This window comes from Balaenoptera musculus, chromosome 8 (genome assembly GCF_009873245.2).
Source record: "Balaenoptera musculus isolate JJ_BM4_2016_0621 chromosome 8, mBalMus1.pri.v3, whole genome shotgun sequence".
NCBI lineage: Eukaryota > Metazoa > Chordata > Mammalia > Artiodactyla > Balaenopteridae > Balaenoptera > Balaenoptera musculus.
Window position 1 is genome coordinate 53,248,218 of NC_045792.1, and position 27,914 is coordinate 53,276,131.

The following is a 27,914-nucleotide window of genomic DNA, read 5'->3' on the forward strand; positions in this document are numbered from 1 at the left end:
TTAGTATGAAAATTACTGAGCTTATAGAAAAGTAGAGAATACTGTATGAACTGCCAAATACCCATCTTTGGGATTAAATAGTTATTAATATTTTGTCAAATTTGCTCAATTTGTTTTCCTGAAGTTTTTTTAAAGTATCGTAATATTTTTCCCTAAATAGTTCAGTAAATACCTCTTAAAAAGGGACACTTAAAAAATATAACCATCTGACCACCTCAAGTAAAATTAAATTGCTCCTTAACGTCATCTAACAAATAGTCCATATTCAAATTTCTCTAGTTGTTCCCAAAATATCTTGTTATAGTTGATTTGTTCAAATCGAAATGCAAACTGTCTCCACACATGGCATTTGCTTTTTTGAAAATCTAGAACAATTTTTATTATTTTGGTGACATTGACCTGTTAAAGAAATTTGGTCAGTTGTTTTGTAAAATGCCTTGTTTTCTGAATTTATTTACTTTCTTGGTTAACTTGCTCCTCTATCTCCTGTATTTACTGTGAACTGAAAGTTAGATCTATAGACTTTGTTAGATCCCAGGTAAGCATATTTTTGAGAATTTTAAGAATACTTTATAGGTGATGATTTGTACTTCATATTTGCATCGGTCAGGATGCATATGTCTTGAAGTCCACCTTGCTTCCTATCTTTTTCCCTTTAGTCTTTCTTTACATATATAATGTTCTAGCTTAATCAGAATGCTTGCAGTTTTCCAAAGACCTTGTATGTTTTCAGAAATCAGTGTCTTTTCACATGTTGTTACCTCAGCCACTGCCCTGTGATCTGGTCTGCCATTTTCTCTGTCAAGTATATTCTTTCCTCAGAGTCTTTCCACTTATGCTTCCTTCTGCCTGGAACACTTCCCTCAGATGTTCATATGTGTATTTCCCACACTTCATTCAAGTCTTTGCTCAAATGTTACTTTTTCATTAAGGCCTTCCTTTATCCCTCTGTTTGAAACTCTGTATCCCACTCCAGCACTTTCTAGCCCCTTCCTTGATTTTGTTTTCTCCGTAGCACTTACCATTTTCTAATATTGTATATAATTTTCTCATTTATTTTGTTCCTGCCCATTTCCCTGTACTAGGATATAAGCTACTCTTGAGCAATATGGGATTTTTTTTTCCTTCCAGTTTTATTGAGATATAATAGACATACAGCACTGTATAAGTTTAAAGTCACAACATAATGATTTGACTTACATACATCATGAAATGATGACCACAGTAAGTTTAGTGAACATCCATCATCTCATACAGATCCAAAATTAAAGAAATAGAAAAAAAATTTTTTCCCTTGTGTTGAGAACTCTTAGGATTTACTCTCTTAACAACTTTTAATATATAACATACAGCAGTGTTAATTATATTTATCATGTTGTATGTTACATCCCTAGTACTTATTTATCTTATAACTGGAAGTTTGTACCTTTTGACTGCCTTCATCCAGTTCCCCTCCCCCCACCTCTGCCTCTGGTAACCACAGATCTGATCTCCTTTTCTATGGGTTTGTTTTTAAACTATAACTGACCTACAACACTATGTTAGTTCCTGTTACACAGTATAGTGATTCAGTATTTCTATACATTTCAAAATGATCACCATAATAAGTTGAGTTATGATCTGTCACCATACAAAATATTAAATAGTTATTGACTATATTCCCCACCCTGTACATTTCATACCCATGACTCATTTATTTTGCAACTGGAAGTTTGTATCGCTTAATCTTCCTCACCTATTTCTCTCCTCCCCCCAACCCCTTCCCCTATGGCAAACACCTATGTATCTCGATATCTATGACTCTCTTTCTGTTTTGTTGTGTTTATTCATTTGTTTTGTTTTGTTGATTCCACATGTAAGTGAAATCATACGGTGTTTGTCTTTCTCTGACTTATTTCACTTAGCATAATACCCTCTCGGTCCATCCATGTTGTCGCAAATAGCAAGGTTTCATTCTTTTTTATGGCTGAGTAATATTCCATTGTGTATATGAATCACGTCTTCTTTATCCATACATTTATTTATGGGCACTTAACGTTGCTTCCGAACCTTGGCTGTGATAATGCTGCAACGAACATAGGGGTGCGTATATCTTTTGGAATTAGTATTTTCGTTTTCTTCTGATAAATACCCAGGGGTGGAATTGCTGGACTGTATGGAATTTTGTTTTCAACTTTTTGTTATGGAACATTTCAAATATATATACAATTAGAGAGAATAGTTTAATTCCCATGTACTCATTACCCAGTTTCAACAATTATCATTTTATGTCCAAATTTGTTTTATTCCCACCCTCACTCCTACCATCCACTTCCATTTCCTCCACTCTCACCCTCTACCGGATTCTTGTGAAGCAAATTCCTGGCATCGTATCATTTTATTCATAAATTTCAGTTTATATCTCTAAACAATAAAGACTCTTTCTAAAAGCATAATCACAATACCGTTACCATGTCTAAAAGAAAAATTGGACTCAGGCATTCTGATGTCAGACCCCAAGCTCTTTAACCAGGCCATGCTGCGTGCATTAGTCTAGCAGATTCTAGCCCCAAAGGAAAGGAGGAGGGATGGCAAATGGGTCCAGTTCTAGATTGATGACCATAGTGTTTTTTTATTCTTTCTTCTATTTTATCCGGAAATGTGGTATCTTGTATTTTAGTAGATAACTACTTTGGCTTCTGCTTTTCTTATCCAAGGTTTTCTGTAGTTGAACTTGTTAATATTTCACATGAGGGGTTCTTCACTTATATTACTGTGTTAGTTGCTGTGGAGGATGTTGAAGAACTGTGAGACATGTTCTTTGTCCTTTAAGGGCCAGTAGTATAGTTGGTAGATCAAATAATATATGTGATATATAGATGGTAAGGGCTTGAGTTATTCATTTATTTATTTTTTTCATTCACTCTAAGTGTTCTGAATACTAATTCTGTGCCAGGCCTTGTGCTTCATGTTGATGATACAGAGATTAATATATGATCCCTGATCTGAGTCTAGTTGGGTAGATTAAACAAAAAATGGATAATAATACAATGTTATAGGTGCTATGAAATCTGAGACAGGTTATGATATAACTTTAAAGAAGAGGGTAATCAATTTTACTTGGGAGCATGGGCCTAGAAGAGCATTATAGAGTAGTGATGCTTGAGATGAATCTTAATCAGATTTTGGGCAGTTGGAAAGTAGGAGGAAAGACGTTTTAGAAAGAAGGAGCAATTGTGAGCAAAGGTATTGAGATGTGAAATAACTTGTCACGTTAGAAGAAATACAGGTAGTTTGGCTGGTGTAGATTTTATTTTATTTTATTATTTTTAAAATTAATTAATTAATTAATTATTTTTGGCTGCGTTGGGTCTTTGTTGCTGTGTGTGGGCTTTCCCTAGTTGCAGTGAGTGGGGGCTACTCTTCATTGCGGTGGCTTCTCTTGTTGCAGAGCACGGGCTCTAGGCCCACGGGCTTCAGTAGTTGTGCCATTTGGGCTCAGTAGTTGTGGCTTGTGGGCTCTAGAGCTCAGGCTCAGTAGTTGTGGCACACGGGCTTAGTTGCTCCATGGCATGTGGGATCTTCCCGGACCAGGGCTCGAACCTGTGTCTCCTGCATTGGCAGGCGGATTCTTAACCACTGCGCCACCAGGGAAGTCCCTGGTGTAGATTTTAGATTGAGAACTCTTTAAGAGATTAGACTAGAAATCTTGTCTAATGGAAGGTTCTTGTATTCTACCTTGGGGGTTTTTGTTTTAGACATGTCACTCTGGGGGGCGGTATGGAGGATGGAGGAACTGAATGAGGGCAAGACGGGAGTTAGTGTGACCAACTAGGAGACTGATAAGTCTACAGCAAGATGAGGAAAGCCTGAACAAGGACAATTTTAATAGTGAGAAGAGCAGTTATTAGAGAGGCCTTCCCCCGAGGCAGTTTTAAGCTTAGGCATGAAGGGTACCAGGGGATAATTTCAGAAAGTAGAAGAACTTGAGTGAAGTACCTAGATGAAGAAAGAATGTTACTAGGTCAGATACTCTCTTGCCTCCTTGCCTTCCTCTTATCTGCTAGACTTAGTACTTCTGTTTTCTCTGCTGCTCCCTTGTGTTTGGAGGTCTGTGACTCCATTCCAGACCATTGAAAGGCTATGTATCTTTTCTGTCCTCTTTCACTGCAGAATTAGTGTATTTGACTAATCTATTGTCTCTGAAAGACAATTACTTGATTTGATGATGTTATTTTAATGATTTGAAGTCCGTAAAGAATTGGCTTTTATTTGTGTTCAAAACTGCATTTGGTATCTCCCTTCATTCTCCAGTCTACCTTATAGCAAGAAATGTACCACCAACAATATAGACCCTTAAATCAGAAACCCAAGAAGGATCCTATATATAACCCTCACCCTTTCCTCTCTCCATATTCCCTTCCTCACCAACTCATGTTGATTTTACCTTCTAAATATCTCTTAAGTCCATCTACCTCTCTGTTTCCATTACTTCAGTAATATAAACAACTGTCATATTTTTAATTTATTATTATTAGTTTTTAATTTTTTGGCTGCACCACACAGCATCAGGATCTTAGTTCCCCAACCAGGGGTCGAACCTGCACCCCCTGCAGTGGAAGTGCAGAGTCTCAACCACTGGACCACCAGGGAAGTCCCAACTATCATATTTTTAAGCTTTATTATGAAATATAACATGTAAAGAATACGTAGAAAAACCTCATATAGCCTATTGATCAACATGAACACAGTATGTGACTACCATCCAGGTCAAGAAATGGAATATAATCAGCCTCCCATAGGCCCCCTCAAAACTCCTTCTAATTATTTCTCCCCCCTTTCCCAAAGATAACCACTACTCTCCTGACTTTCGGGGTAAAAACTGCCTTTTAAAAAATTTTTTACCATTTAAACTTGTACTAAATACAGATTTATTTGGTAAAAAAAACACTCCTTTCCTTCCTTCCTTCTTTCCTCCCTCCCTCCCTCCCTCTCTGTATGTATCTTTATGTGTGACTTTTGCTCAAAATTCTGTGAGATTTATCTATATTGTTAACTGTAGCTGTAGTTCATTTTTACTACAGTATAAGATTTCATTGTATGAATATACCATAATTTATTTATTCATTCTATTATTGATGGACATTTAGACTGTTTCCAGTTTTTAGCTATTATAAGAAATATTGCCACAAACATTTTTGTACAAGTTTCTTGGTGTCCATGGCTTGCATTTCTGTGTAGTATATACCCTGGAGTGGAATTACTGAGCCAACTGTTTTCCAAAGTGGTAATACCAATTTACACTCGTATTAGCACTGTGTGAGAGTTCCAGTTGTTCCACATACTTTCCAATAGCTGGAATTGATTTTCTTCATTTTGACAATTCCTGTGGATGTGTAGTCACTGTGGCTTTAATTTTCATTCCTTAGATTACTATAAAGGGGAACAACTTTAATATGTTTAACTTGATATTCTTTTGGGTAATACCTATTTATGTCTCTTGCCTATTTTTACAAATTTTTTTTTTTCCCTTATTGCTTTGTGGGAATCCTTTATATTCTGGGTACAAGTTCTTTGGTTATACATGTTACAGATATCTTCTCCCTTTTTAGTCCCTTAATGTTGTATTTTGATGAAAATAAGTTCTTAATGTAACCCAATTTGACAGTCTTTTCAGTTATATTTTGTGCTTTTCTTGTCTGATTGATACAAGAAGGGTTTGCCTACCCTAGTTCATTAAGACATTTTGCTACATTATTACTAGAAGCTTATTATTTGTTTTTCATACATGGAATTGATTTGTGTGTGTGATGCTTTGGTGTATGGAAGTCCAAATGTCCCAGCACCATTTATTGAAAAGAATGTCCTTTCCCCATTGTTTTGCAGTACCACCTTTGTGGTAAATTAAGTGTCTGTATATGGGTGGGTATGTTTCAGGGCTGTCTATTCTACTGGTCTATTTGTCTATTCTTATGCCAATACCATGCTGTCTTAGCATAACATTATAATAAATCTTGACATCTGGTAGGACAACTTCTCCCACCTTGCTCTTCTTTAAGAATATATTAACTGTTCTTGGTCTTTTAATTTCTATATAAATTTTGAGCCGGACCAGGGCTCGAACCCGTGTCCCCTGCATTGGCAGGCGGATTCTTAACCACTGCACCACCAGGGAAGTCCTTTTGTACATCTTTTTGTTAGTTATTCCTAGATAGTTAATATTGTGTTATTGTAAATGATATGTTTAAAAAATTTTATTTTCTAACAATACATAGTGGATATTCAGAAATGCAATTGATTTTTGTTTATTAAATCCTATGTCTAACAACCTTGCTAGGCTCATTTAACAATTTTAATAAATTATGTGTAGATTTTGGTTTCTTTACAAATAATCATATCAGCATATAATGGCTTTGTCTGATATTAATATTATGATACCAACTATCTCTTGATTAAAGTTTGCATGGTATACCTATTTCTACTTTTTATTTTCATCTTTTTTATAACTTTACTTTATGACCCATGTAAAAAACATGTAGTTAGTTTTTTAAAAATTTCACTTGACAGTGTTTGTTTTTCAACTGGAGCATTTAGTTCATTACATTTAATGTGTTTATTGATATATGCTGGTTTAAATCTACCCTCTTATTAAATGCCTTCTATTTGTCTTACCTGCTCAGTGTTCTTTTCTTTTCTCTCATTTCTTGCCATCTTTTGCATTGACTCTTAAAAAATTCTCTCCTCCACCCCTTTTTTATTAGCTTGGGAGTTATACATTCTTTTACACTTCTTTTACTGTTTAACCTAGATATTACATGAATTCTCGACTGATCAAAGTCAACTGTTAAATGGTACAGTTTCTATTTTGAACAATGCAAGGACTTTAACTTCATTTATCCACCTTCCTGACTTACATGTGTGAATGCAATTTTATGTTTTAATTCTCCATTTTTCACTCTGGAAGACATTGTTATTTTCTACAGGCAATATTCATTTAGGTTTACCTATGTATTTATCATTTACCCACATGTATTTATCATTGCTTTTCTTTCCTTCTTGTATCTGTGACTATTTATTCACCTGGGATTATTTTCCTTTTGGCTGAAGAATACCCTCTGATATTTCCATTTATTGTGAGTTTACTGGTGGCACTCAGTGACAAATTCTTTGTGTTTGTTTGTATGGAAAAGTTTTAAGTTTTACATCCATTCTTTTTTTTTTTTGGCCATGCTGCATGGTTTGTGGGATCTTAGTTCCCCAACCAGCCACTGAACCTGGGCCACAGCAGTGAAAGTGCTGAGTCCTAACCACTGGACTGCCAGGGAATTCCCTTTATGTCCCTTCTTTATTTTAAAAAAAATTATTTTATTTTATTTATTTTTCGCTGCTTTGGGTCTTTGTTGCTGTGCATAGGTTTTTCTCTAGTTGCGGCGAGTGGGGGCTACTCTTCGTTGTGGTGCACGGGCCTCTTATTGCGGTGGCTTCTCTTGTTGTGGAACACGGGCTCTAGGCGCTCGGGCTTCAGTAGTTGTGGCTCGCAGGCTCTAGAGCACAGGCTCAGTAGTTGTGGTGCACGGGCTTAGTTGCTCCATGGCATGTGGGATCTTCCTGGACCAGGGCTTGAACCAGTGTCCCCTGCATTGGTAGGTGGATTCTTAACCACTGTGCCACCAAGGAAGCCCCTACCTCCCTTCTTGAAGGATGTTTTTGCTGTGTGTAGAATTTTAGATTGGCTGTTTTTCTTTATTTGTTTGTTTGTTTTTAGTACTTTAAATATATCATTGTATTGTTTCCATTGAGAAGTCACATGTCAGTCATTATTTATCCCTTTGAGGAGTAATCTGTCTTCTTTTTCTTTGTCTGCTTTTAGGAGTTTTTGCTTCTTACGGTTTTCAGCAATTTTTCTGTCATGTGCCTAAATGTGGATTTCTTTTCATTTATCCTACTTAGGGTTCATAGTGTTTGTTTTATTATATGTGGCTTTGTAGTTCTAATCAGAAAGGTTCTTGGCCATTATTTCTTCAGATTTTGCTTTTCTCTTATTCTCTTCCTCCTCTCCTTTTGGGGCTCCAATTATATGTATGATAACCATCTCATTTTATCCTATTACCTTCTTTTCTGAATTTTCTTTCTTTTGTCTTTTGGTGCTTAATTCTGGACCTGTCTTCCAGTTCACTAATTCTGTCTTGACCTTGTCTAATCTGCTCTTAAACCTATCTGTTGTTTCTTAATTTCATTTATTGCTTTTTACCATTTCTATAATTTTCTTTTTTAAAAAAAGTTTTAGTTCTCTGGTGAATTCCCAATTTTGACTTTTATCTCTTTGAACATACTAAGCAGAGTTAAAGTCTGTGTCTGATTACTTCAGTAAATGGAGTGCCTGTGGCTATGTCTTATCATTTTTATTCATGTCATCTGATCCCCTAGTATGCCTTTTTTCTTATTGTATTAGGCAGTGTATTTCTAAAATTGTTTGTAAAAATAATTTGAGGCTTAGGATGACTTGATTTTTGTCCAGAGAGGATTTGTTTCTGTCTATTCATCCAGGAAGACCTTATTCTTGTTTTAGGAATTGAGGTGATTCAAAGATGAGCTGCAGTCTCTACCAAAGTCTATGTATTTTTATTTTATTCTCACTTATATTATTGTAGCATTTGGGGATCCTAATCCAAAGTGATCGGGTTTATTAGGCTACCCCTGCTCATCCTCCTACTCTCAGCCTTATACACTAGTCATTGTGCCCTTACCCTTACCTGGCTGTTGGAAGCACTGCTTACTTTGCCTCTTATATATCCATCCTCTCACCTCCCACAGTTGACAGACGTCTCCAGAAAAAGCAGCCCAAACTGCTTTGGAGAACCTTCTTGGGTCTGTGACCTTCCTTGCATGATCCTGATTCTTTAATTCTTATTTATCTTTTTTCTTTCAAATATCTTCAAATACACACACAAGTATATATGCACATATACACATACATATATACATACGTATGTGTATATACATGTACACACTTGTATATGTGCATGTGTATTACATGCATGTACACACATATGTTTTTCTTTTTTGGCATCCATAGTACTATTCTAGTTTTCCTTAGCGGGAATGTTGTTCTGTATTACCTGCCCCTAATGTAAGTGGGAGTCTTGCCATTGTCTTTTGCTGGACTATTTTTTTCCGCGTATTAATTTTTATTTAATTTATTAAAAGAAGGAATGGAAGGATGAATAATTCTTTGGAACCATTCAAATTCTTTTGCTGTTCTATAATTTTTTTAATCAAATACTCCTTTTTTTATTTTTTGCTGCTCAAAGGATTAAATTTTTTTTCAGAAATATGGAATGCTTCATGAATTTGTGTGCCATCCTTGCGTGGGAGCCATGCAAATTTTCTCTCTTTTGTCCCAGTTTTAGTATATGTGCTGCCAAAGTGAGCACCGCAATTACTCTTAATTTGTCTCTCTGGCTACTTTTGCCCCTTCCAATCCAATCATTATATTGAGACTGGTTTGGTATTTCAAAAATTTGAATCTGTTTATGTCACTCTCCTCGTTATAGTTTTTCAAAGGATTTTTATTGTTCTTAGGACAAATACTATTCATTTGTTTATTCAACAGTGAACAAATATGTATTGAATTCCTGCTACATTCTGGGCACTATCAGAGGCACTTGCCATAATTCTCAAAAAGTTGTGGCACCTGCTTGCCTCTGTAGCCACATTTCATGGTAGTCTACATTTTAGCCACATTGCCCCCTTTTTCAGTTCTGGAAGCTGTGGTGTTCTTTCATGACTGAGGGCATTCATTTATTCTCTTCTCTCTGCCTCAAATTAAAGTCTGTGTTTGTTATATTATATGCTTTCATGGAACTCTGTACTTTTCCTTTACAGTACAACTTTGTAATTATGTATTTGGACATTACTTGGCAACTGTCTGCCTTGCCCATTAAAACCTAAAGTTCCATGAGGGCAGTGTATCCCCATGGCCAAACACAGTGGCTCCTTGTAAGTACTCAGGAAATCCTGTTGAACAGATGATGGATGAATTATTTAATTCACCGAGTGAATTAAGTAGGACACTTGGCTTTTCCTTTTCCTATACTCTTCCCTTTATTTTTATCAGAATGTACAAAGTGCTTTCTGGGCATTCTGCTTGTCACTTTAGCAGCTCACAGGTTGGTTGGGGAAACAGACACAATCACATAATACACTGTGATAATTACAGTGCACTGGTGAGGGGGCATGATAAAGGGTTGCACCAGGCTGCTTGGGTGGTCCAAGGGGAAGGGCACTCTTGTCCAGTTCAGGCATCAGAGACAAACTTCCTGGGGTTGCTGACACCTGAGGGGCAGGAGGGAGTGGCTGTGGGAGGCAGGGAGAGCAATTTAGGCAGAGGAGCAATCTGAGCAGAAGTACAGAAGCTTGAAGCCTCATGGCATCACTGCTGGGGAATTGTGGGAGCTGACATACCAGACAGTCTTGGCAGGCTGTTGTGGCGTGCTCAGCAGCTCAGGCTTCTTTCCATAGGAAACTGGAAGCTTTTGAATGGTTATGAATGTTTGTGTGGAGTTTTTTTTTTTTTTTTTTTTAAAGCCAATTGTTCTTTTTTTTTTTTTTAATTAATTAATTAATTTATTTTTGCTGTGTTGGGTCTTCGTTTCTGTGCGAGGGCTTTCTCTAGTTGTGGCAAGTGGGGGCCACTCTTCATCGCGGTGCACGGGCCTCTCACTATCATGGCCTCTCTTGTTGCAGAGCACAGGCTCCAGACGCGCAGGCTCAGTAGTTGTGGCTCACGGGCTTAGTTGTTCCGCGGCATGTGGGATCTTCCCAGCCAGGGCTCGAACCCGTGTCCCCTGCATTGGCAGGCAGATTATCAACCACTGCGCCACCAGGGAAGCCCTGTGTGGAGTTTTAAATTTAACATTCTTTTAAAAACCCCAACTGTAGCATTTATTGTAACAAATTCAAGCAGTATAGAAGTGTATAAAATAAAGAATGAGACTTGCCTCTGCAAATAAAAAAGTTAGAAAGCAAAATACACTCTCCAGAGATTACTCTGAAGAGAATCACTGTAACAGATATGTATGCATTCTTAAATGCAGCATTTTAGAATCTTCCATATTCTGGGTTTGCAACATTCTTCTGCCTGGAATGCTGCTTCCCTAAAACTTCCTATTGCTCTCTGACTCACTCAGTTAAGTGTCCGCTCAAAAGTCATATCCTTAGAGTGGACTTTCCTCACTATCCTGTCTATAATAGCCTCTCCACATTACTCTTTAACCTCTTACACATGTCGTTTTTCTTCAGAATGCTTACCATCTGAAATTACATATTTTCTTTTGCCAGTCTTTATTTTTTAATTTTTTATTCTTTTTGGCCAAGCCACACAGCTTGCATGATCATAGTTCCCCGACCAGGGATTGAACCTGGGCCCATGGCAGTGAAAACACCAAGTCCTAACCACTGGACCACCAGAGGATTCCCTCTTTGGCCAGTCTTATCCACTTGAATATAAGCGCTCTGAGAGCAGCGATTGCTTCTGTTTTATTCACCGTTGTATCCCCAGCAGCTAGAATGATGCTCGGCACATAGTAGGTACTCCTTGAATGTTTGTTGAATGAGTAAATTAATTTGCATTTTAGATAGAATAAGTACTTTCAAGTGATTTTTCTAAAAAGTTAACTTTTTTTTTTTGTAAATTTACAAACATACACAAAAGGAAAGAAAATAATATGAGCCTTCCAGTGTTCCTCATCCAGCTTCAACAATTATCAACATTTTGCTGTTCTTGTTTGGTGCATTCCCCTACTTTTTTTGGGGTGGGGCAAATCCCAGGCAACATATCATTTTACCTATAAACAATTATCTATGTTTAACAAATTAGGAGTTTTTTTAGGACTTAAAAAAATGACATTTAACAATAATCCTTAATAGTGTATATAATACCTAGTCCATGTTCAGTTTTCACTGATTGTCTTAAAGTCTTTTTACAGTTGGTTTGTTTGAGCAGGATTCACACATTGCATTTGGTTAGTTTAGCTGTCCTTTTCAGTTTCTTTTAATCTATAGCATTCCCTCCCCCCACCACCTTTTCTTTAATTTTTTAAAAAATTATTTATTTATTTAATTATTGTTTGGCTGTGTTGGGTCTTCGTTTCTGTGCGAGGGCTTTCTCTAGTTGCGGCGAGCGGGGGCCACTCTTCATCGCGGTGCGCGGGCCTCTCACTGTCGCAGCCTCTCTTGTTGCGGAGCACAAGCTCCAGATGCGCAGGCTCAGTAGTTGTGGCTCACAGGCCTAGTTGCTCTGTGGCATGTGGGATCTTCCCAGACCAGAGATCGAACCCTTGTCCCCTGCATTGGCAGGCAGATTCTCAACCACTGCGCCACCAGGGAAGCCCACCACCACCTTTTCTTTCCCATGCTATTTATTGTTTAAAAACCAGGCATTTTACCCTGTGCAATTTCCCATATTCTGGGCTTGGTGATTGCATCCTTATTTTTCACGTGTTTTTTATTTGCTCTTTATGGTACCTATCGGAGTACCATATCCATAGGGATTCAGTTCAGGTTTTATTACCCTCCACATGAAAGGACTGATGATCAGAGAGGAAGGAAGGAAGGGCATTAATATTTGATTGCCTTCTGTATGCCCATTTCTGTGTGAGTTGTTTTCCTCTTAGTAGCCGTTTGAGGTTATCAGCCCCATTTCACAGATGAGGCTTAAGAAGTTAATTAGCCTGTTCAAGACATATAGCTATTACATAGTGAGTCCAGGCTTCACATCTCAATCTGGCCAATTTCAAAGCCCTTTCTCCTTCTGCTGCACTCCACAGCTTAAGTTCCCAAGAAAATGACTTTCCCAAGGTTGAACATATGGTAAGTGGTGTGCCAGGATTCAGGGTCTTCTGACTGCATATCTTTTGTCCCTTCTCCTGCTTCAGGCCTTCTTGTTGTGCCCAGTTACCTCCTTAGAAACTGGGGTCACATCTAGAAGGCACTTCATCTTTTGAGCATACATTTAAGTAATTTTGTCCTTGGGACAGAAATGCTTACTTAATCTTAGCATTGGCAAGGTACTTTTTCTTTTTTTTTTTTTCATTTTACCTATGTTTATTGAATATCTGTCTACTTAGTGCCAGATATTGTGCTACATACTTAAGATATGGTGATGAACAAAGAGACAAGTTCCTTTCTGTCTTTGGGGGAAATTTCTCACCATAGGAATCTTGGTGCAAATTAGAGACCACCTCCCGATATTGAAGCTAAAAGGGCCACACTAACTCATTTCTTAGTCTCTCTTGCCCTGGGCCCCAGACCCAAGACCTAGACCCAGACAATGATTCACCTGCCCCAGACTTTTCTTTAAAATATTTATTTATTTATTTATTTATTTATTTATTTATTTATTTATTTATTTATTTATGTGGCTTCGCTGGGTCTTACTTGTGGCACGTGGGATCTTTGTTGCTGCATGCAGGATTTTTAGTTGCATCATGCAGGATCTAGTTCCCTGACCAGGGATTGAACCCGGGCCCCCTGCATTGGGAGCACAGAGTCTTAACCACTGGACCACCTGGGAAGTCCCATCACCTGCCCCAGACTTCTGATCAGGATATGGTGATCCAAAAAAACACAGGTAGAACGAAAACTTCTTTCTGGTGATAGCAGTGGTAGCTGCAGCACCCAATTTCTGGGGGCTCCAAAAACAGTGGTGCTGACAGCAATGTTGAGTGCCCAGTGCTGGCAGTGTTGGTGGTGCAAGTTGCTGCAACTCTTGTCTAATGTGACTGCACAGTGGAGGAAAGGTACTTTTAATCCCAAAAGCACACATCTCGTTAGACGTTAATGACATCAGGAAGGCATAAAATATTCCCATTCACTTTGCAGTATTTAGGTGTAACATACAGATTGAGAAAAACTTTCTGCCCCCAAAGCATATAAAGTTAATTTTTCAGAAATAAAGCTTAAGAATACTTGTTGACTCTATTTTGAGATATTAGTTTCCCATGTTCCTGAGAGTAGAGCATCAGTGTAACAATAGCTTCTTTTGTTTCAGGAGAATGATCCATCTGTGAGACTGAAAATTGCATCATTGTTGGGTTTACTGTCAAAGACTGCAGGATTTTCACCAGACTGCATTATGGATGATGCCATTAACATCCTGCAGAATGAAAGTAAGTTGCAATTTAAAAGCTGTATAGGGAATTCCCTGGCTGTCCCGTGGTTAGGACTGAGCTGCCACTGCAGGGGGCACGGGATTGATCCCTGGTTGGGGAACTAAGACCCTATATGCTGCACGGCGTGGCCAAAAAAAAAGCTGTATAATTAGACCAGAAATCTTTAGTTCCTTTTGTATACAATGTAGGACAAAATTTTGTTGTGTTGGTGGTTATTGAAAAGGAATTTGAGGATGATTCAATAAAACTATGTACATATATTTACACTAGAGTTAAAATACACGTTTGTCTCTTAATAGCTATCATTTATTGATCTCTACTAAGTGCCATATACTTAAGGTAGTTTACATATGACATAAGATAGATACTATTGTCCCTATTTTATAGGTTGGGAAACTGAAGCTCAGAGAAGTTAACTAACTTGTTCAAGGTTACATAGTATGTGACAGAGTTGATGTTTTGTTGACTGTGCCTACTAACTCAGAAACTGTGGGAGGTGCTGCCCTGGTCATGGGGTCACCCCCAATTTACTTCCTATAAAGGCAACATCTCCCAAGTCTCATATATTGTTGCCTTTTCTGTTTGTTCCTTGTTGATGCCCACTAAAATTATTCTCAGTGTTTAGGTGAAAAGGAAAACTATTTTACCTTAAAAAATTTTTTTTTGATTATCTAGTTTTATTTATGTACAAGATTTTCTTATAGGGTTAGTGCCTCATTGCCTTGATATTTATTCTAAAATTAAATAAAATGAAATCCTTTGTGGCTGTTTCTGAAACTACTATAGTTTTGTTTGAATTTTTTGTAGTTTCAAAAAATAGTTTTATTTCATTTTAGGGTATACATATTTAAACAAATATGATTATTTAAATATTGGACAACATTTAGTCTATCAACTTGAGGTTATGAGAGTAATAAAGGTCCAGTGAACTCAAGAGACAATCTAAATTCACTTATCATACAACTGTTTAATGATAACAAGTATCTTATATAAGTGGCCCATGGATTGAAGTTGAGAATTTTTTATTTTTATTTTTAAATGACATCGGAGGAGGTCAGAAATGGAGTGACATCCCGCCGAAGTGTTTATTTATTTATTTATTTATTTATTTATTTTTATTTATTTATGGCTGTGTTGGGTCTTCGTTTCTGTGCGAGGGCTTTCTCTAGTTGTGGCAAGTGGGGGCCACTCTTCATCGCGGTGCGCGGGCCTCTCACTATCACGGCCTCTCTTGTTGCGGAGCACAGGCTCCAGATGCGCAGGCTCAGTAATTGTGGCTCACGGGCCCAGCTGCTCCGCGGCACGTGGTATCTTCCCAGACCAGGGCTCGAACCCGTGTCCCCTGCATTGGCAGGCAGATTGTCAACCACTGCGCCACCAGGGAAGCCCGAAGTTGAGAATTTTTAATTTTGTTAGAAGCAACTTTAAATTTTACCTGTATTCAATTTTTTTTTTTTGTGATTGGTAATTCTTTTTTTTTTTTTTAATCAGTCATCAATTTTATACACATCACTGTATACATGTCAATCCCAATCGCCCAGTTCAGCACACCACCATCCCCACCCCACTGCAGTTTTCCCCCTTGGTGTCCATACGTTTGTTCTCTACATCTGTGTCTCAACTTCTGCCCTGCAGCCTGATTCATCTGTACCATTTTTCTAGGTTCCACATACATGCGTTAAAATACGATATTTGTTTTTCTCTTTCTGATTTACTTCACTCTGTATGACAGTCTCTAGATCCATCCACGTCTCAACAAATGACTCACTTTCGTTCCTTTTTATGGCTGAGTAATATTCCATTGTGTATATGTACCACAACTTCTTTATCCATTTGTCTCTCGATGGGCATTTAGGTTGCTTCCATGACCTGGCTATTGTAAATAGTGCTGCAATGAACATTGGGGTGCATGAGTCTTTTTGAATTACGGTTTTCTCTGGGTATATGCCCAGTAGTGGGATTGCTGGGTCATATGGTAATTCTACTTTTAGTTTTTTAAGGAACCTGCATATTGTTCTCCATAGTGGCTGTATCAATTTACATTCCCACCAACAGTGCAAGAGGGTTCCCTTTTCTCCACACCCTCTTCAGCATTTGTTGTTTGTAGATTTTCTGAGGATGTCCATTCTAACTGGTGTGAGGTGATACCTCATTGTAGTTTTGATTGGCATTTCTCTAATAATTAGTGATGTTGAGCATCTTTTCATGTGCTTCGTGGCCATCTGTATGTCTTCTTTGGAGAAATGTCTGTTTAGGTCTTCTGCCCATTTTTTGATTGGGTTGTTTGTTTCTTTAATATTGAGCTGAATGAGCTGTTTATATATTTTGGAGATTAATCCTTTGTCCGTTGATTCGTTTGCAAATGTTTTCTCCCATTCTGAGGGTTGTCTTTTCGTCTTGTTTATGGTTTCCTTTGCTGTGCAAAAGCTTTGAAGTTTCATTAGGTCCCATTTGTTTATTTTTGTTTTTATTTCCATTTCTCTAGGAGGTGGATCAAAAAAGATCTTGCTGTGATTTATGTCAAAGAGTGTTCTTCCTATGTTTTGCTCTAAGAGTTTTATAGTGTCCAGTCTTACATTTAGGTCTCTAATCCATTTTGAGTTTATTTTTGTGTATGATGTTAGGGAGTATTCTAATTTCATTCTTTTACATGTAGCTGTCCAGTTTTCCCAGCACCACTTATTGAAGAGACTGTCTTTTCTCCATTGTATATCTTTGCCTCCTTTGTCATAGATTAGATGACCGTAGGTGCGTGGGTTTCTCTGGGCTTTCTATCTTGTTCCATTGATCTATGTTTCTGTTTTTGTGCCAGTACCATATTGTCTTGATTACTGTAGCTTTGTAGTATAGTCTGAAGTCAGGGAGTCTGATTCCTCCAGCTCCGTGTTTTTCCCTCAAGACTGCTTTGGCTATTCGGGGTCTTTTGTGTCTCCATACAAATTTTAAGATGATTTGTTCTAGTTCCGTAAAAAATGCCATTGGTAATTTGATAGGGATTGCATTGAATCTGTAGATTGCTTTGGGTAGTATAGTCATTTTCACAATGTTGATTCTTCCAATCCAAGAACATGGTATATCTCTCCATCTGTTGGTATCATCTTTAATTTCTTTCATCAGTGTCCTATAGTTTTCTGCATACAGGTCTTTTGTCTCCCTAGGTAGGTTTATTCCTAGGTATTTTATTCTTTTTGTTGCAATGGTAAATGGGAGTGTTTCCATAATTTCTCTTTCAGATTTTTCATCATTAGTGTATAGGAAGGCAAGAGATTTCTGTGCATTAATTTTGTATCCTGAAACTTTACCAAATTCATTGATTATCTCTAGTAGTTTTCTGGTGGCATCTTTAGGATTCTCTATGTATAGTATCATGTCATCTGCAAACAGTGACAGTTTTACTTCTTCTTTTCCAATTTGTATTCCTTTTATTTCTTTTTCTTCTCTGATTGCCGTGGCTAGGACTTCCACAACTATGTTGAATAATAGTGGTGAGAGTGGACATCCTGTCTTGTTCCTGATCTTAGATGAAATGCTTTCTGTTTTTCACCACTGAGAATGATGTTTGCTGTGGGTTTGTCATATATGGCCTTTATTATGTTGAGGTAGGTTCTCTCTATGCCCACTTTCTGGAGAGTTTTTATCATAAATGGGTGTTGAATTTTGTCAAAAGCTTTTTCTGCATCTATTGAGATGATCACATGGTTTTTATTCTTTGATTTGTTAATACGGTGTATCACATTGATTGATTTGTGTGTATCCTTACATCCCTGGGATAAATCCTACTTGATCATGGTGTATGATCCTTTTAATCTGTTGTTGGATTCTGTTTGCTAGTATTTTGTTGAGGATTTTTGCATCTATATTCATCAGTGATATTGGTCTGTAATTTTCTTTTTTTTGTAGTATCTTTGTCTGGTTTTGGTATCAGGGTGATGGTGGCCTCATAGAATGAGTTTGGGAGTGTTCCGTCCTCTGCAATTTTTTGGAAGAGTTTGAGAAGGATGGGTGTTAGCTCTTCTCTAAATGTTTGATAGAATTCACCTGTGAAGCTACCTGGTCCTGGACTTTAGTTTGTTGGAAGATTTTAAACCACAGTTTCAATTTCATTACTTGTGATTGCTCTGTTCATATTTTCTGTTTCTTCCTGGTTCAGTCTTGGAAGGTTATACCTTTCTAAGAATTTGTCCATTTCTTCCAGGTTGTCCATTTTATTGGCATACAGTTGCTTGTAGTAGTCTCTTAGAATGCTTTGTGTTTCTGCGGTGTCTGTTGTAACTTCTCCTTTTTCATTTCTGATTTTATTGATTTGAGTCCTCTCCCTCTTTTTCTTGATGAGTCTGGCTAATGGCTTATCAATTTTGTTTATCTTCTCAAAGAACCAGCTTTTAGTTTTATAGATCTTTGCTATTGTTTTCTTTGTTTCTATTTCATTTATTTCCACTCTGATCTTTATGATTTCTTTCCTTCTGCTAACTTTGGGTTTTGTTTGTTCTTCTTTCTCTAGTTTCTTTAGGTGTAAGGTTAGATTGTTTACTTGAGATATTTCTTGTTTCTTTAGGTAGGCTTGTATAGCTATAAACTTCCCTCTTAGAACTGCTTTTGCTGCATCCCATAGGTTTTGGATCGTCGTGTTTTCATTGTCATTTGTCTCTAGGTATTTTTTTATTTCCTCTTTGATTTCTTCAGTGATCTCTTGGTTATTTAGTAACGTATTGTTTAGCCTCCATGTGTTTGTGTTTTTTACGTTTTTTTCCCTGTAATTCATTTCTAATCCCACAGCGTTGTCATCAGAAAAGACGCTTGATATGATTTCAATTTTCTTAAATTTACCAAGGCTTGATTTGTGACCCAAGATGTGATCTATCCTGGAGAATGTTCCGTGCGCACTTGAGAAGAGTGTAATCTGCTGTTTTTGGATGGAATGTCCTATAAATATCAGTTAAATCTATCTGATCTATTGTGTCATTTAAAGCTTCTGATTCCTTATTTATTTTCATTTTGGATGATCTGTCCATTGGTGTAAGTGAGGTGTTAAAGCCCCCCACTATTATTGTGTTACTGTCGACTTCCTCTTTTATAGCTGTTAGCAGTTGCCTTATGTATTGAGGTGCTCCTATGTTGGGTGCATATATATTTATAATTGTTATATCTTCTTCTTGGATTGATCCCTTGATCATTATGTAGTGTCCTTCCTTGTCTCTTGTAACATTCTTTATTTTAAAGTCTATTTTATCTGATATGAGTATTGCTACTCCAGCTTTCTTTTGATTTCCATTTGCATGGAATATCTTTTTCCATCCCCTCACTTTCAGTCTGTATGTGTCCCTCGGTCTGAAGTGGGTCTCTTGTAGACAGCATATATATGGGTCTTGTTTTTGTATCCATTCAGCCAGCCTGTGTCTTTTGGTTGGGGCATTTAATCCATTCACGTTTAAGGTAATTATCGATATGTATGTTCCTATGACCATTTTCTTAATTGTTTTGGGTTTGTTTTTGTAGGTCCTTTTCTTCTCTTGTGTTTCCCACTTAGAGAAGTTCCTTTAGCATTTGTTGTAGAGCTGGTTTGGTGGTGCTGAATTCTCTTAGCTTTTGCTTGTCTGTAAAGCTTTTGATTTCTCCATCAAATCTAAATGAGATCCTTGCCAGGTAGAGTAATCTTGGTTGTAGGTACTTCCCTTTCATCACTTTAAGTATATCATGCCACTCCCTTCTGGCTTGTAGAGTTTCTGCTGAGAAATCAGCTGTTAACCTTATGGGAGTTCCTTTGTATGTTATTTGTCGTTTTTCCCTTGCTGCTTTCAATAATTTTTCTTTCTCTTTAATTTTTGCCAATTTGATTACTATGTGTCTCAGCGTGTTTCTCCTTGGGTTTATCCTGTATGGGACTCTCCGTGCTTCCTGGACTTGGGTGGCTATTTCCTTTCCCATGTTAGAGAAATTTTTGACTATAATCTCTTCAAATATTTTCTCTGGTCCTTTCTCTCTCTCTTCTCCTTCTGGGACCCATATAATGCGAATGTTGTTGTGTTTAATGCTGTCCCAGAGGTGTCTTAGGCTGTCTTCATTTCTTTTCATTCGTTTTTCTTTAGTCTGTTCTGCATCAGTGAATTCCACCATTCTGTGATAAGGTGATAAGGTCACTTATCCGTTCTTCTGCCTCATTTATCTGCTATTGATTCCTTCTAGTGTAATTTTCATTTCAATTATTGTATTGGTTATCTCTGTTTGTTTGTTCTTTAATTCTTCTAGGTCTTTGTTAATCATTTCTTGCATCTTCTCGATCTTTGCCTCCATTCTTATTCCAAGGTCCTGGTTCATCTTCACTATCATTATTCTGAATTCTTTTTCTGGAAGGTTGCGTATCTCCACTTCATTTAGTTGTTTTTCTGGGGTGTTTTCTTGTTCCTTCATCTGGTATATAGCCCTCTGCCTTTTCATCTTGTCTGTCTTTCTGTGAATGTGGTTTTTGTTCCACAGGCTGCAGGATTGTAGTTTTACTTGCTTCTGCTTTCTGCCCTCTGGTGGTTGAGGCTATCTAAGAGGCTTGATGGGAGGCTCTGGTGGTGGGTAGAGCTCACCTGTATTGAATTTTGACCCAAGACTTTTAATTTACAGGAAACAATCAAAATATCTTTAAAAAAAATTTTTGGCATTTATTGAAATGCCAATGTAATGACATTAGGGAGAAATTTAAAAAATATTTCTACTACTACCATAAAACAATTTAATGGGGGCGGAGTCAAGATGGCAGACTAGGAGGACGCAGAGTTCGCATCTCTGCACAGCTAGGACACCTACCAGGCACTGGTGGGGGACCACAGACATCGAAGGGGACGGTAGGAACCCCTGAGTGACTGGGTAGGACATGTGGGTGAGTGAGGGGAAAGGAGAAGTGGAGGTGGGATGGGACCAGCGCCCCTGAGGGGCTGCTGGGGGAGGGGAGGGGTTCCCAGACCAGGTGGGGCCCACCCACGGTTAGGGGATCAACAGGGACAGGGGAGACCCTCGGGACAGGGCAGGAATGGAAGGGAGCACAGCCAGCATTTCCCTGCCCACTTGGGCCCGTGGGGAGCCTGCTGAGGTCCCGGGCCTAATCCTCCACCCTCAGAGGTCCATCAGTGCTGAGCCTAAGCTCTGTCCACACACCCCCACCCAGGGCCTTACCTGTGAATTCCGAAGTCTGTACACCAAGGCCCCTCTCAGGCCGTGTTGCCTTTCCCCACAGGTGCTATGCTTAGGCTCCCCCACACTAAACCCCACACCTGCCTAAGTTCCGCCCCTGCCTAAACTCTGCCCCCCTCAGCCAAGGGTCTTTTTTTTTTTTTTAGGTTGTCTTTCTGTTTTACCTTGTTGTTGTTGATTCATTTATATTTTTATTTTTCTAATTTTATTTTATTCTTTATAGTTTGTTATTCTGCTCCTTTTGGCATGTTCCCTTTTTGTTTTTCTTTTTTCTGTTGTGGTTCTGTTTTACTTTGTTGTCGTTGTTTCACTTATATTTTTATTTTTCCTAATATATTTTTTGGTTTTTCTAATTTTATTTTATTTTTTATTTCTGTTATTGTACTGCTCCTTTTTTTGTGCGTGTGTTTTGTTTTCTTTTCTATTGCCATGCTGCATGGCTTGCAGGATCTTGGTTCCCAGACCGGGGGTTGGGGCTGAGTTCCTTGGTGGGAGTGCCGAGTCCAAACTGATAGACTAACAGAGAACCTCAGACATCAGGGAATATTAATTGGAGTGAGGTCTCCCGGAGGTCCTCATCTCAGCACCAAGACCTGGCTCTACCCAACTGCCTGCAAACTCCAGTGCTGGACGTCTTAGGCCAAACAACCAGTAAGGCAGGAATACAGCCCCATCCATCAGAAAAAATGAGACGACAGAAAAATATGTTACAGACGAAGGAGTAACGTAAAAACCTACAAAACCAAATAAATGAAGAGTTAATAGGCAACCTACCTGAAAAAGAATTCAGAGTATTGATAGTAAAGGTCCAAAATCTCAGAAATAGAATGGAGGCACGGATTGAGAAAATACAAGAAATGTTTAACAAAGACCTAGAAGAACTAAAGAACAAAGAAACAGTGATGAACAACACAATAACTGAGATGAAAAATGCACTAGAAGGAATCAATAGTAGAATAACTGAGGCAGAACATTAAGTAAGTGAGCTGGAAGATTGAATGGTGGGAATAACTGCAGAGGAGCAGAATAAAGAATAAAGAAAGAATTGAGGACAGTCTCAGAGACCTCTGGGACAACATTAAACACACCAACATTCAAATGATAGGGGTCCCAGAAGAAGAGAAAGAGGAAGGGTCTGAGAAAATATTTGAAGAGATTACAGTCGAAAACTTCCCTAACATGGGAAAGGAAATAGCCACCCAAGTCCAGGAAGCACGGAGAGTCCCATACAGAAGAAATCCAAAGAGAAACACGCCAAGACACATAGTAATCAAACTATCAAAAATTAAATACAAAGAAAACATATTAAAAGCAGCAAAGGAAAAACAACAAATAACATACAAGGGAATCCCCATAAGGTTATCAGCTGATTTTTCAGCAGAAACTCTGCAGGCTAGAAAGGAGTGGCAGGATATGTTTAAAGTGATAAAAGGGAAAAACCTACAATCAAGATTAGTCTACCCAGCAAGGATCTCATTCAGATTTGACGGAGAAATCAAAAGCTTTACAGACAAGCAAAAGCTAAGAGAATTCAGCACCACCAAACCAGCTTTACAACAAATGCTAAAGGAACTTCTCTAGGAAACACAAGAGAAGAAAAAGAGCCACAAAAGCAAACCCAAAACAATTAAAAAAATAGTAATAGGAACATACATATTGATAATCACCTTGCATGTAAATAGATTAAATGCCCTAACCAAAAGACACAGACTGGCTGAATGGATACAAAAACAAGATCCGTATATATGCCGTCTACAAGAGACCCACTTCAGACCTAGGGACACATGCAGACTGAAAGTGAGGGGATGGAAAAAGATATTCCATGCAAATGGAAATTACAAGAAAGCTGGAGTAGCACTCATATCAGATAAAGTAGACTTTAAAATAAAGACTGTTACAAGAGATAAAGAAGGACACTACATAATGATCAAGGGATCAATCCAGGAAGAAAACATAACAGTTGTATTTATGCACCCAACATAGGAGCACCTCAATACATAAGGCAAATGCTAACAGCCATAAAAGGGGAAATCGACAGTAACACAATAATAGTAAGGGACTTTAACACCCCACTTTCACCAATGGACAGATCATCCAAAATGAGAATAAATAAGGAAACAGAAGCTTTAAATGACACGTTAGAACAGATGGACTTAACTGATATTTATAGGACATTCCATCCAAAAACAACAGAATACACTATCTTCTCAACTGCACACGGAACATTCTCCAGGATAGATCACATCTTGGTTCACAAATCAAGCCTTGGTAAATTTAGGAAAATTGAAATCATATCAAGTATCTTTTCCAACCACAGCGCTATGAGCCTAGATATCAATTACAGGAAAAAAACTGTAAAAAATACAAACACATGGAGGCTAAACAATACGCTGCTAAATAACAAAGAGATCACTGAAGAAATCAAAGAAGAAATTTTTAAGAACCTAGAAACAAATGGCAACGAAAACACAAAGATCCAAAACTTATGCGATGCAGCCAAAGCAGTTTTAAGAGGGAATTTTATAGCAATTCAGGCTCACCTCGAGAAACAAGAAAAATCTCAAATAAACAATCTAACCTTACACCTAAAGCAACTAGAGAAAGAAGAACAAAGAAAACCTGAAGTCAGTAGAAGGAAAGAAATCCTAAAGATCAGAGCAGAAATAAATGAAATAGAAATGAGGAAAGCAATAGCGAAGATTAATAAAACTGAAAGTTGGTTCTTTGAGAAGATAAACAAAATTGATACCTTCAGCCAGACTCATCAACAAAAAAAGGGAGAGGACTCAAATCAATAAAATTAGAAATGTAAAAGGAGAGATTACAACTGACACCTCAGAAATACAAAGGATCATAAGAGACTACTACAAGCAGCTATATGCCAATAAAATAGACAACCTGGAAGAAATAGACAAATTCTTGTCAAGGTGCAACTTTCCAAGACTGGACCAGGAAGAATTAGAAAATATAAACAGACCAATCACAAGTAATGAAATTGAAATAGTAAAAATGTTACAGCAAACAAAAGTCCAGGACGAGATGGCTTCACAGGGGATTTCTGTCAAACACTTAGAGAAGAGTTAACACCTATCCTTCCAAACTGTTCCAAAAAATTGCAGAGGTAGGAACACTCCCAAACTTGTTCTATGAGGCCACCATTGCCCTGATACCAAAACCAGAAAAAGATACTACAAAAAAGAAAATTACAGACCAGTATCGCTGATGAACATAGACACAAAACTCTTCAACAAAATACTAGCAAATAGAATCCAACAGCACATTAAAAAGATCATACACCATGATCAAGTGGGATTTATCCCAGGGATGCAAAGATTCTTTAATATATGCAAATCAATCATTGTGATAAACCATATTAACAAATTAAAGAATGAAAACCATATGATCATCTCAATAGATGCAGAAAAAGCTTTGGACAAAATTCAACACCCACTTATGATGAAAACTCTCCAGAAAATGACCAAGAGGGAACCTACCTCAATATAATAATGGCCATATATGACAAACCCTCAGCAAACATCATTATGGTGAAACACTGAAAGCATTTCCTCTAAGATCAGGAACCAGACAAGGATGTCCACTCTCACTACTGTTATTCAACATAACATTGGAAGTCCTAGCCACAGCAGTCAGAGAAGAAAAAGAAATAGAAGGAATACAAATTGGAAAAGAAGAAGTCGAACTGTCCCTGTTTGCAGGTGACATGATACTATACATAGAAAATCCTAAAGATGCCACCAGAAAACTACTAGAACTAATCAATGAATTTTGTAAGGTTGCAGGGTACAAAATTAATGCACAGAAATCTCTTTCATTCTTATATAGTAATAACAAAAGATCAGAAAGAGAAATTAAGGAAACACTCCCATTTACCATTGCAACAAAAAGAATAAAATACCTAGGAATAAACGTACCTAAGGAGGTAAAAGACCTGTACTCAGAAAACTATAAAACACTCATGAAGAAAATCAAAGATGACGCAAATAGATGGAGAGATATACCATGCTCCTGGATTGGAAGAATCAATGTTGTGAATATGACTACTACCCAGAGCAATCTACAGATTCAATGCAGTGCCTATCAAACTACCAGTGGCATTTTTCACATAACTAGAACAAAAATGTTAAAATTTGTATGGAGACACAAAAGACCCTGAATAGCCAAAGCAATCTTGAGGGAAAAAAACGGAGCTGGAGGAATCAGGCTCCCGGACTTCAGACTGTACTACAAAGCTACGGTAATCAAGACAATATGGTACTGACACAAAAACAGAAATATAGATCAATGGAGCAGGATAGAAAGCCCAGAGATAAACCCACGTGCTTATGGTCAACTAATCTATGACAAAGGAGGCAAGGGTATACAATGGAGAAAAGACAGCCTCTTCAGTAAATGGTGTTGGGAAAACTGAACAACTATATGTAAAAGAATGAAATTAGATCATTACCTAACACCATATACGAAAATAAACTCAAAATGGCTTAAAGACCTAAATGTAAGGCTAGACACTCTAAAACTCTTAGAGGAAAACATAGGCAGAATACTCTATGACATAAATCACAGCAAGATCCTTCTTGACCCACCTCCTAGAGAAATGGAAATCAAAACAAAAATAAACAAATGGGACCTAATGAAACTTAAAAGCTTTTGGACAGCAAAGGAAACCATAAACAAGACGAAAAGACAAACCTCAGAATGGGAGAAAATATTTGCAAATAAAGCAACTGACAAAGGATTAATCTCCAAATTTTGCAAGCAGCTCATGCAGCTCAGTATCAAAAAAACAAACAACCCAATCCAAAAATGGGCAGAAGATCTAAATAGACATTTCTCCAAAGAAGGTATACAGATTGCCAACAAACACATGAAAGGATGCTCAACATCACTAATCATTAGAGAAATGCAAATCAAAACTGCAATGAGGTATCACCTCACAGCAGTCAGAATGGCCATCATCAAAAAATCTACCAACAATAAATGCTGGAGAGGGTGTGGAGAAAAGGGAACCCTCTTGCACTGTTGGTGGGAATGTAAATTGATACAGGCACTCTGGAGAACAGTATGGAGGTTCCTTAAAAAACTAAAAATAGAATTACCATATGACCCAGCAATCCCACTACTGGGCATATACCCAGAGAAAACCATAATTCAGAAAGACACATGCACCCCAATGTTCATTGCAGCTCTATTTACAATAGCCAGGACATGGAAGCAACCTAAGTGTCCATCAGCAGATGAATGGATAAAGAAGATGTGGCACATATATACAATAGAATATTACTCAGCCATAAAAAGAAATGAATTGAGTTATTTGTCGTGAGGTGGATGCACCTAGAGTCTGTCATACAGAGTGAAGTAAGTCAGAAAGAAAAACAAATACCGTAGGCTAACACATATATATGGAGTCTAAAAAAAAAAAGGAAAAGGTTATGAAGAACCTAGGGGCAGGACAGGAATAAAGATGCAGACGTAGAGAATGGACTTGAGGACACGGGAAGGGGGAAGAGTAAGCTGGGACAAAGTGAGAGAGTGGCATGGACATATATACACTACCAAATGTAAAATAGATAGCTAGTGGGAAGCAGCCACATAGCACAGGGAGATCAACTCGGTGCTTTGTGACCACCTAGAGGGGTGGGATAGGAAGTGCGGGAGGGAGACACAAGAGGGAGGAGATATGGGGCTATATGTATATGTATAGCTGATTCACTTTGTTATACAGCAGAAACTAACACACTATTGTAAAGCAGTTATACTCCAATAAAGATGTTAAAAAAGAAAAACGGATTAAAGACATAAATGTTAAGACCGGACACTATAAATCTCTTAGAGGAAAACATAGGAAAAACTCTCTTTAACATAAATCACATTAAGTTCTTTTATGACCCACCTCCTAGAGTAATGAAAATAGCAGAATGGGAAAAAATATTTGCAAATGAAACAACGGACAGAGGATTAATCTCCAAAATATACACGCAGCTCATTCAGCTCAATATCAAAAAAACAACCAACCCAATCAAGAAATGGGTGGAAGACCTAAACAGACATTTCTCCAAAGAAGACATACAGATGGCCAAGAGGCACATGAAAAGATGCTCAACATCACTAATTTTTAGAGAAATGCAAATCAAAACTACAATGAGGTATCACCTCACACCAGTTAGAATGGACATCATCAGAAAATCTACAAACAACAAATGCTGGAGAGGGTGTGGAGAAAAGGGAACCCTCTTGCACTGTTGGTGGGAATGTAAATTGATACAGCCACTATGGAGAACAGTATGGAGGTTCCTCAAAAAACTAAAAATAGAATTACCATATGACCCAGCAGTCCCACTACTGGGCATATACCTGAGAAAACCATAATTCAAAAAAGACACATGTACCCCAATATTCATTGCAGCACTACTTACAATAGCCAGGACATGGAAACCCCTAAATGTCCATCAACAGATGAATGGATAAAGAAGATATGGTACGTATATTTAATGGAATATTACTCTGCCATAAAAAGAAATGAAATTGGGTTATTTGTAGAGTTGTGGATGGACCTAGAGTTTGTCCTAC

At 37.8% G+C, this 27,914-nt stretch overlaps 1 protein-coding gene and 1 non-coding gene across 2 annotated transcripts in view; one reads left to right on the forward strand and one right to left on the reverse strand.

The window, feature by feature from the left end:
* INTS4 (integrator complex subunit 4) overlaps positions 1–27,914 on the forward strand; it is a 137,730-nt gene that overhangs the window by 24,377 nt on the left and 85,439 nt on the right. Inside the window, exon 5 of the mRNA XM_036859703.1 lies at positions 14,030–14,147. Coding sequence (XP_036715598.1) covers positions 14,030–14,147 — 118 coding nt within the window. The remainder of the gene's footprint in view (positions 1–14,029; positions 14,148–27,914) is intronic.
* Positions 9,307–9,413, reverse strand: LOC118900342. Its single transcript, XR_005021119.1, has one exon. It is a non-coding gene; the product is annotated as a U6 spliceosomal RNA (small nuclear RNA).